Source organism: Setaria viridis, chromosome 1 (assembly GCF_005286985.2).
Source record: "Setaria viridis chromosome 1, Setaria_viridis_v4.0, whole genome shotgun sequence".
NCBI classification, from domain to species: domain Eukaryota; kingdom Viridiplantae; phylum Streptophyta; class Magnoliopsida; order Poales; family Poaceae; genus Setaria; species Setaria viridis.
In genome coordinates, this window is record NC_048263.2 from 11,165,219 (window position 1) to 11,175,901 (window position 10,683).

Below are 10,683 nucleotides of genomic sequence, written 5' to 3' on the forward strand. Positions count from 1 at the left end.
AGTTCCATCTGGTTGCTAAAATATTTTTTTCATCATCTAGACGGATCAGGTAACAAACTCAATCTGAAATAAAAGACAAAACTAAGGTTCCACTTATAGTAAGCTCTTTCTACAAAATGTGAGTCAGCCAGTACACCATAAAGCTATCATAAAGGGTATCCATATTAATTATATTGGTTAGACGGGTCAGACTTGCTGAGTACTTCGTACTCAGGGGATCCTTTGTTGTTGTTTTCAGAAACCCAGCAGGGACCCGCGAGGAGGAAGCACCGAAGAACTAGGGTATTTTATGAGTCTTATGATACCCTAGAATAAACTTAGATGTTTAATTACTTACCCCGGACTGTGTTATATTTTAAACTCTTAGCAATGGTTTAACTTGCACTGTTAAGTTTCTTCAATCTATGGTTTGTAATAAATCGTACCTCTGTTATGTATGTAAAAACGTAATGTTTGTTGATGCTATCCCATCGTGGAAGCGATCCTGATGTATGGCTATGAAACACACCGTGGAGGTTTTCAAGGAGTTCTGTGAACAGAATCCTTGACGGACTACCGGATTTAAACTGTTTTTAAGTGTGTTATGAATAATTGTTGTTTTGACAGCAATTAGGCACACTTAAGTCAGTTTAAGTTGGGCGGTTCCGCCACAATTTCCCCCTCCCTATACCTATATATATATATATGGGTCTAGTGCCCCTGTTATTAATACAAGTGTTATTCCTAACAGCTTTGATCACTCTACGCCCCCTTGTGATGCCTCTATTTAACAGAAGTTCATAACGTAGAATGTCTAATAATCCTAATACCCGCAAACTGGAATTGGTTTTCCATCGCATACTGCTCAACTATTCTCTCCAAACTGGACAATGGATTATCCATGTATAAACTAAGCTCCAATGTGGCTACACTTCTATGAAACCAATATAGCGCGTTTACAAATTAGTTGCAGCAGTAGCTGGTTTATTGTATTTATACCTTTACCATTATTTGTAATACAAGATATATCCCTCAATGCTCAATGTTTCCATTATATGCCCACAGGACGAAACTAATTCTTCAGAATTCAATGGACATTCTTCCGCCAACCATAGGAGTGATTAGTGGAATCAATGAGTGTGTTAGTTTGTTCCAACAGGTTAGATCTGCTGTCTCATCAGTGCGCTCACGATGGAATGCAACAAATATGCAAAGCCACCAAGAAGATGTTGAACTGCACTCACGGAGTGATTCACAGGAACAGGCACTTCAAGAAGATGAGGTGCTGCAGTTGCAGAGCGACCTCAGAGACCTTAGGGATACTCTACCAGTAGTGTACGGCCTCATTGATCTAGCAGAATGGAGAAACCACGAACAGTGTGTGGCAAAGCTCCTTGAAAAGCTCAAGGATGCAGTTTATGAGGCGGAGGACCTCATTGATGAGTTTGCATGGTATGAGTTGAAGGTGTCAGCAGAGGGCAATGCTACCTCAGTGCAGCCTTACATTGACTTCTTTCGCAGTGTCACTCGAGGTCGCTTCAACAAGGTGACTGATATCCATAAAAGGCTCACTAATCGTTCTAGCGACCTCAAGGATATGGGCTTATTACGTCAGGTGTCTCCACGGTTTGACAAAGCGGTCAGGCCTGAGACCAGTTCTTTTCCCACTGAGACAAAGATATTTGGACGCGAGGAGGAAGTGAAGCAGGTTATTAAATGTCTTGGCGTACCTGCAAAATGTGGCAGGACTAATTCCAAACGCAAGAGAAGAAGTGCAATTGTTGAGTCAGCAAGCAACCAAGTTAATAATATCCATGGAAATAACGAAACAATAATAACAAACTTTTCTGTTTTGCCAATAGTTGGACTTGGGGGCGTCGGAAAGACTACACTGGCCCAAAATATTTGCAATCATCCACAAGTGAAATCTCATTTTGACCTGATCATATGGATTTGCGTCTCAGATGACTTTGATGTGAAGAGGTTAACTAAAGAGGCCATACAATCATATTCTAAAAGAGACGCGGTGAAGGACAACTTAAATTCTCTTCAGAATTCTCTCGCTATTAAACTGAAAACAAAAAGATTGTTACTTGTCCTTGACGACATGTGGGATGATGCATTGAAGAAAAATGGACAGTGTTGGGAGAGGTTCTGTGTACCTCTTAAAAATGTACTCCATGGGAGTATGATAATGGTTACCACTGTTGAAATAATGGGCCTAGTCCATAAGTAATTTCAGAATTTCAAATAAATCTCAAAGGCCCATTAGCGTAAAGAGGGGGTACACCATCTATTAGTCCCATATTGATAATAGATGAGGGTGTTGGGGCTTTTCCTCCCTATATATATGGACCATCTCCCTCATGAAAAAGATGCAATATAGACTACTATACGGGAAGGCCCCCAGGTTAGGGTATCCCTAAGGTGGTCTGTACTAGTTAGGTTTTTGCTTCCTCTCGCTGCTGCGCCGCCACCGTAGTCTACTCCATCCCGATTGTCGGCGTGCACCGGCGATTGGGAGAGCAGGTCTCCGGAACCGTCATCTTCAGCGATCCTGCACCGGGAGAGGGCGAATAAGGTTTTTGGGAAGCGCTCTGCGCGACTACTCGATCGCTTCCTCCGCTTCGTCAAGTTCTTCGTCGACTCCTTCACCACGGCTCGTCTACCTCTTCGTCGCTCGGGCGCCACTCGTCGTCGCGAACAACGTCAGGCTGCTGATCGTTGTCGCCTGCTGTACCCGGTAGTCGTCCAGGAGCCGGTCTTTATCAAGAAAGAAACGTACAATCTCTTATCTCAAATTATGTCTTCCATACTAGCTATTATGATCTGTTGCAGTCTGATAGCACTGGATAGTATGGTAGAATGTGTGATTCTATTTGCAATGATAGACTTGTCTAGATCTTGCGTAGACATGTCTAATTTAATCTGCTATCTGTTCATCGTATTCATGATTTATTTCTAGATTAAATTAAAACTAAAAGTGCTTATATATCCAACAATCCAAAAACCTTATTATAGGCACTTTAGTTTTATGGCTGGATTTCTTGATGCACTGAGGCCAACACCGTTTGCTGGCGTGCACTTCAAGAGGTGGCAGGTGAAAGCCACGCTATGGCTTACTACCATGAAGGTGTTCTGGGTGTCCAATGGCAAGCCGGAAGGGGTTCTCTCTCCTGAAAAGGAGAAAGAATATTCAGAAGCCAACACAATCTTCTTGGGCGCTGTGATTGGTACACTTGCAGAACATCTGCAGGATGTGTACCTTCATCACACGATCGCAAAGGAGTTGTGGGACGATCTGACTGCCAACTACGGTGGCTCAGATACTGGCACTGAACTGTACATCATTGAGCAGTATCATGACTACAAGATGGTTGACGAAAAATTTGTAGTCGCTCAGGCTCATGAATTACAGTGCATGGTGAAGGAACTCGATCTGCTAAAGATTGTCGTGTCCGACAAGTTTGTGGTTGGGGGCATTATTGCCAAGTTACCTCCATCCTGGAGGGATTTCGCCACTTCTCTCAAACACAAGAGGACAGAAATTTCTGTTTCAGACTTGATTGCGTCTCTTGATGTTGAGGAGAAAGCTCGGGCTAAAGATGGACGATCTAATGCTGTTGAGGGTCAGACCAGTGCCAATATGGTGCACCAATCACATCACAATGGCAATGGTGGCAAGGGCAAGGGCAAGAACAATAAGCCTTCTCCCACACCTGTAGGGATGGTTTTAAGGTAGTGTTTGAGTCTAATAAAATTATCGTGTCTAAGAGTGGACAATTTATTGGTAAAGGCTATGAGTGCGGAGGCTTGTTCCGCTTTTCCCTTTCAGATTATTGCAATAAATCTGTGAACTATATTTGTGATGGTATTAATGAGAGTGATGCTAGTGTTTGGCATTCACGTTTATATCATCTGAATTTTGGTTCTATGTCTCGACTTTCCAGCCTGTGTTTAATTCCAATTTTTTCCATTATCAAAGGTTCTAAGTGCCATAGTTGTGTGCAATCTAAGCAATCTCAAAAACCTCACAAGGTGGCAGAGGAGAGACACTTGGCACCACTTGAACTAATTCATTCTGATATATGCGAGATGAATGGTGTGTTGACCAAAGGTGGAAAAAGATATTTCATGACTTTGATAGATGATGCGTCTAGATATTGCTATGTATATTTATTGAAAACGAAAGATGAGGCTCTTAATTACTTTAAAATCTATAAGGCTGAAGTTGAGAATCAACTTGAGAAAAAGATCAAGAGAATTAGGTCTGATCGTGGTGGTGAGTATTTCTCTAATGATTTCGACTTGTTCTGTGAAGAACATGGTATTGTACATGAGAGGACGCCTCCCTATTCGCCCCAATCAAACGGGGTTGCCGAAAGAAAGAATCGCACTTTGACTGACTTGGTGAATGCCATGTTAGACACCAGTGGATTATCTAAGGCATGGTGGGGGGAGACTATATTGACTTCATGTCATGTCCTGAATAAAGTACCCATGAAGAATAAGGAGAAAACTCCCTATGAAGAATGGATTGGAAGAAAACCATCACTTTTATACTTACGCACTTGGGGTTGCTTGGCCAAAGTTAGTGTGCCAATCAACAAGAAACGTAAGTTGGGACCTAAAACTGTGGATTGTGTCTTTTTGGGATATGCTCATCATAGCATAGCCTATAGATTTTTAGTGGTTAAATCAGAGGTGCCTGATGTTCATGTTAATACCTTGATGGAGTCTCGTGATGTTACTTTCTTTGAGAATATATTTCCTATGAAACAATTGCATAGTATGTCTAGACTATCTTCTGATATGATTGCTGAGACAACTCCTGAACCTACTGTGCTTCCTGATCATGCTGAACAAATACTTAAGCCAGTTCATGAGGAGGTTAACAGTGAAGCTCCTAAGAGGAGCAAGAGATAAAGAACTGCAAAGTCTTTTGGTGATGATTTCACTGTCTATCTCGTAGACGATACTCCTAAGACTATTTCAGAGGCATTTGCATCTCCAGATGCAGATGATTGGAAAGAAGCTATCCATAGTGAGATGGACTCTATTCTTTCTAATGGAACTTGGGAGGTTGTTGATCGACCGTATGGTTGTAAACCTGTGGGTTGCAAGTGGGTATTCAAAAAGAAGCTTAGGCCTGATGGTACTATTGATAAGTACAAGGCTCGACTTGTGGTTAAGGGTTATACCCAGAAAGAAGGCGAAGATTTCTTCGACACTTACTCACCTGTTGCGAGATTGACCAGTATTCGAGTATTACTTTCCCTTGCTGCCTCACATGGTCTTCTCGTCCATCAGATAGATGTTAAGACAGCTTTCCTTAATGGAGAGTTGGATGAGGAAATTTATATGAATCAGCCTGATGGGTTTGTAATAAAGGGTCAAGAGAACAAGGTGTGTAAATTGCTGAAATCTTTGTATGGCCTGAAACAAGCACCTAAGCAATGGCATGAGAAATTTGATACTACACTCATATCAACAGGCTTTTCTGTCAATAAGTCTGATAGATGTGTGTACTACCGCCATGGTGGGGGTGAGGGAGTTATATTGTGCTTGTATGTTGATGACATACTGATCTTTGGTACAAATCTTGACGTGATTAAAGAGGTCAAGTCATTTCTGTGCCAAAATTTTGACATGAAAGATCTGGGAGAGGCTGATGTAATTCTGAATATCAAGTTGATCAAAGGAGAGAATGGGATTACTCTCACGCAATCTCATTATGTGGAAAAGGTCTTGAGCCGGTTTGGCTTCAAGGACAGTAAGCCTTCTCCCACACCTTATGATCCGAGCTTGATACTTCGGAAAAACAAGAGAATTGGTAGAGACCAATTAAGATACTCTCAGATTATTGGATCACTTATGTATCTAGCCAGTGCTACTAGGTCTAACATCTCATATGCTGTTTGCAAACTGAGCCGGTTTACCTCTAATCCGGGAGATGATCATTGGCGTGCGCTTGAGCGAGTCATGCGCTATTTAGTTGGTACTATGGATTACGGAATTCACTACTCCGGGTATCCTGCGGTGCTGGAAGGCTATAGTGATTCAAATTGGATATCTGATGCTGATGAACTGTATGCCACAAGTGGATACGTCTTCACTCTTGGTGGTGGTGCTGTTTCATGGAGGTCATCCAAACAGACTATCTTAACGAGGTCTACCATGGAAGCAGAACTTGCAGCATTAGATACAGCCACAGTTGAGGCTGATTGGCTACGTGAACTCTTGATGGACTTGCCTATTGTCGAGAAACCTATGCCGGCAATACTTATGAATTGTGACAATCAAACGCTGATAGTCAAAGTGAACAATTCTAAGAACAATATGAAGTTATCAAGACACGTTAAGAGACGTCTAAAATCTGTCAGGAAAATGAGAAACTCCGGAGTAATATCAGTGGATTACATCTCAACTGATAAGAACTTGGCAGATCAGTTCACTAAGGGGCTATCACGTAATGTGATAGACAATGCATCAAAGGAGATAGGTATGAGACCCATATGAGCTACACCATGGTGGTAACCCAACCTATGTGATCGGAGATCCCGTGAAGTAGGATCTGGGAAGAACAAGCCATGGGATAGCATGAGAGTATCCTACTAACCTACTCGAGAAATGATGCAACACTCTCAAACCACTGCATGGCAGGCTGGTTACTGCCTTAATATATTTTGTTGGCTTTAATTAGCAAAGATGTTGCCCTGCAGAACATCTTGGAAAAATATACCTATATGAGCCCGACTGTTGTAAGGTCGCAGTCTGTGAGACTTGGGTGATCTCTATTAATCTCATGAAGAGACCAGGGGGTACGACCTATATGCCCCACCCGCGGGGTAGGCTACAGGCAGCCAGGTACTAGTCCCGACTTTGAGTGAAACTTGTTCGCACAAAACTTGCCATTCAAGACTTAGTCCATTGTTCAAGTTGTGGATGAATGTAGCTTGAAGCTCTAGGCGAGAGTTCAACTTAACAGTCCTCGCTGAAACACTAGTATATAAACAGCAGTGAGAAACAGGCAAAATCTCTGATGGGCATTTGAGATCTGGTGGGGGATTGTTGAAATAATGGGCCTAGTCCATAAGTAATTTCAGAATTTCAAATAAATCTCAAAGGCCCATTAGCGTAAAGAGGGGGTACACCATCTATTAGTCCCATATTGATAATAGATGAGGGTGTTGGGGCTTTTCCTCCCTATATATATGGACCATCTCCCTCATGAAAAAGATGCAATATAGACTACTATACGGGAAGGCCCCCAGGTTAGGGTATCCCTAAGGTGGTCTGTACTAGTTAGGTTTTTGCTTCCTCTCGCTGCTGCGCCGCCACCGTAGTCTACTCCATCCCGATTGTCGGCGTGCACCGGCGATTGGGAGAGCAGGTCTCCGGAACTGTCGTCTTCAACGATCCTGCACCGGGAGAGGGCGAATAAGGTTTTTAGGAAGCGCTCTGCGCGACTGCTCGATCGCTTCCTCCGCTTCGTCAAGTTCTTCGTCGACTTCTTCACCACGGCTCGTCTACCTCTTCGTCGCTCGGGCGTCACTCGTCGTCGCGAACAACGTCAGGCTGCTGATCGTTGTCGCCTGCTGTACCCGGTAGTCGTCCAGGAGCCGGTCTTTATCAAGAAAGAAACGTACGATCTCTTATCTCAAATTATGTCTTCCATACTAGCTATTATGATCTGTTGCAGTCTGATAGCACTAGATAGTATGGTAGAATGTGTGATTCTATTTGCAATGATAGACTTGTCTAGATCTTGCGTAGACATGTCTAATTTAATCTGCTATCTGTTCATCGTATTCATGATTTATTTCTAGATTAAATTAAAACTAAAAGTGCTTATATATCCAACAACCACTAGGTCTCAAAACGTCGCTGATAGAGTGCACACAATGGATCCCATTAAATTGGAAGGTTTGAAGGACGATGTCTTTTGGGATTTCTTTAAACATTCTGTGTTTGGATTAAATAGCTCTCAGATTGAACCAGAGTTGGAGCGTATTGGTAGAAACATACTACCTAAACTGATGGGTTCTCCTTTGGCTGCCAAAACTGTTGGTCGACTATTGCAAATTAGCATCGACACTACACACTGGGAAAATATACTTAATAGTGAACTGTGGGATCTGGAACAAGAGGAGACTGACATTTTGCCGGCTCTTCGGTTGAGCTATATATATTTACCACTCCACTTGAAGAGATGCTTCTCATTTTGTGCAGTCTATCCTAAAGACTACAAATTTCAAAAGCGAAGTTTAGCTGAAATTTGGATAGCAGAAGGCTTTGTGGAACCTCGAGGTGACATTCCAATTGAAAATATTGACCATCGGTACTTTTATGACCTTGTAAATCGGTCCTTCTTTGAGAAACATCGCGGTACATATGTGATCCATGACCTTATCCATGATATGGCCCAACTAGTCTCAAAGGATGAATGCTTCACAATAAAGTTCAGAGTGATTTTCAGAAAATCCCCCCAAGCGTTCGTCATCTATCAATACTCTCTAGCACGAAGATTGACAGGGACAACTTGTTGAGTCTATCCAGGTACAAAAAGCTTCGCACTCTACTTTGCAACAAGTCTATAAGGAGTATGGCTTTAGCATCTGTGATGGATCGCTGGTGTACTGAACTTCTGTGCATACGCGTCTTTCTTTGCACGTCTATGAGAGAATTTCCAGAGAGTATTAGCAACTTGAAGCACCTTCGATACCTTGAAGTTTCATGGAGCTGCACTTTCAATAGCTTTCCTTCAGGATTCTGTAATCTCTACAACTTGCAGGCCTTATATGCTAAGAATTGCAAGCTTGAATGCTTGCCCAGTGACTTAAGTAAGATGATCAATTTAAAAAGATTCGAATCACAGACACTTAAATATCACCGGGGACATGACACCTCTTTGAGCCTATGGTTTTATGAGGGCGAATTCCTTCATTGCTGGTTTGAGCCGCGAAACTTGTCAGGCTCCTTAAGATCAGATGAGATAACATACTCTAGGAGTTCAGTGCACATGACGGATGTGGTTGGTGACAATAACGACAACATTGGAAGCAATTTCTCATCCCTTACAAAACTAACCATTGGAAAGTGCCATACTTTATCAAGCATTGAACAATTTCTGCATCCAGCTTATGTGCCAGGAATCAAGATAATAGAGATCCAATATTGCCACAGGTTAGTGTCACTACCAAGTTTTAGACATTCGAGCTGCCTTGAAGAACTGAAGGTCTGCACATGCCCAAACATCAATTCGTCAAGTTTATACGCTCCATCCCTCAAGAAGCTCGAGCTGAAAGAAGACTGTGGGAATCTGGCAGACAATATCGATTGCTCCTCCCTAACCTACTTGCATATATCACAATCGCATTCAACGTCGATTCAGTTACAAATGTGGAATCTTCCAGCTCTACAAAAATTAGAGATAACATTCTGTCGATCCCTTGCTTTTATTGGAAAATCAGAACCAGTCATCAGTAACCTTTCTCATCATGTTGGCTGCAGCAGCGCTGGAACATTCCCATCTCTCACTGAACTGACCATCACCAATTGCTCGAAATTGCAAACCGTTGATGACCTCCATGTGAGTTTTCCTTTGCTTACGGATTTGCTCATTTCGCACTGTCAACTACCCAATGGGCAAAAGGGGATGAAGTTACCCGCATCTCTCAAAAGCCTCGAGTTACTAGGTTGTGAGGATTTGTCTGCCTGGTTTCCGAGGTGCCTAGAGAACCTCGCATCCCTGATGTTCATGAAGGTGCATCATTGTAAGGGAGAACTGTCTATTCCAGGCCACATGTGGAGCAGTAACCTGGCATCACTCAGGCTATTGCAGATTCATGGTTGTCCAGACCTTGTCTCAGTTGGTGGACCAAAAGCAATTGCAGGCATAGAGAAAGTATGGATTGAAAGATGCCCAAAATTCAAGGAATTAAAGCAGCCTGTGTTCGAAAGTGGTTTCCGTGAGATAAATGTCGTCTGCCTCGATGGTACGTGGGCTTACACTTGTTTGATTTCAATGTTTCTTATTACTACTGCTCGCATCCATATGCACAACACTTAATTTTATAGGCCCAAAATACAAACTCTACATCAGTTCAAGAGGACTTTGACATTACCCCTATATCAATATATGTAGACCATCCAATCCCTTCTACACAATGTTCAGACAGATGCCGTAACATTCTTTCTTCAACTACTACCATTAGTGTCATTTGAATGTATCATTAGGCATTAGTATTATAAGGCAGTATTGGAAAAAAGATCATGGGAACTAGCAAACTTGAAAGTATATAAGTCGAAGTATTACTTACTAAGAACAATTCATATTCTTTGCTTTTCTTCGGAAGTCATGTTTTTTCCTTTACCATTGCAGGTGACGATGGTAGAGGTAGACTACAGTTCGGAAATATGTGTCCGTTTGGTCCTCATCCTCGTCGCCCGCGGACGCGGAGAGGCGGATCCCTGCGTATTGAGGCGGGGGCGCGATAGGTAGGTTGATGGACGGCGTCAAGCGGAGGTGCGGTGACGGTGATGACGCCATTGCAGGAAGGCGCGCAGGACATGCCGGCTCAATGAGAGATGGCATCCACAACTGTACGTGACGCTAGGATGAGGACTGGTGGACGACGACGACACGCAGATCCACTGCTTTGGCGGTGCCCAGGTCCGTCGATGGGGCAAACGCGCTTGCAA

The 10,683-nt window shown here is 42.8% G+C and overlaps 2 protein-coding genes across 2 annotated transcripts; both read left to right on the forward strand.

Moving 5' to 3' along the window:
- The first annotated feature begins 1,099 nt into the window (after positions 1-1,099).
- LOC140221370 (disease resistance protein RGA2-like) lies at positions 1,100-8,645 on the forward strand. Its single transcript, XM_072290913.1, has 3 exons — positions 1,100-2,185; positions 3,071-3,072; positions 7,853-8,645. The coding sequence occupies exons 1-3, from the start codon at positions 1,187-1,189 to the stop codon at positions 8,526-8,528; spliced, it is 1,677 nt and encodes a 558-aa protein (XP_072147014.1). The 5' UTR covers positions 1,100-1,186; the 3' UTR covers positions 8,529-8,645.
- Positions 8,646-9,001: 356 nt separating this feature from the next.
- Positions 9,002-10,102, forward strand: LOC140221595 (uncharacterized). Its single transcript, XM_072291344.1, has 2 exons — positions 9,002-9,381; positions 9,493-10,102. The coding sequence occupies exons 1-2, from the start codon at positions 9,002-9,004 to the stop codon at positions 10,049-10,051; spliced, it is 939 nt and encodes a 312-aa protein (XP_072147445.1). The 3' UTR covers positions 10,052-10,102.
- The last annotated feature ends 581 nt before the right edge of the window (positions 10,103-10,683 follow it).

Bases quoted from the DNA above. Each gene is read 5' to 3' on its own strand.
- LOC140221370 (XM_072290913.1), top strand. From the start codon at position 1,187: ATGCAAAGCCACCAAGAAGATGTTGAACTGCACTCACGGAGTGATTCA.
- LOC140221595 (XM_072291344.1), top strand. From the start codon at position 9,002: ATGACGGATGTGGTTGGTGACAATAACGACAACATTGGAAGCAATTTC. The intron at 9,382-9,492 runs GTGGAATCTTCC...TGTTGGCTGCAG, and splicing joins ACGTCGATTCAGTTACAAAT to CAGCGCTGGAACATTCCCAT.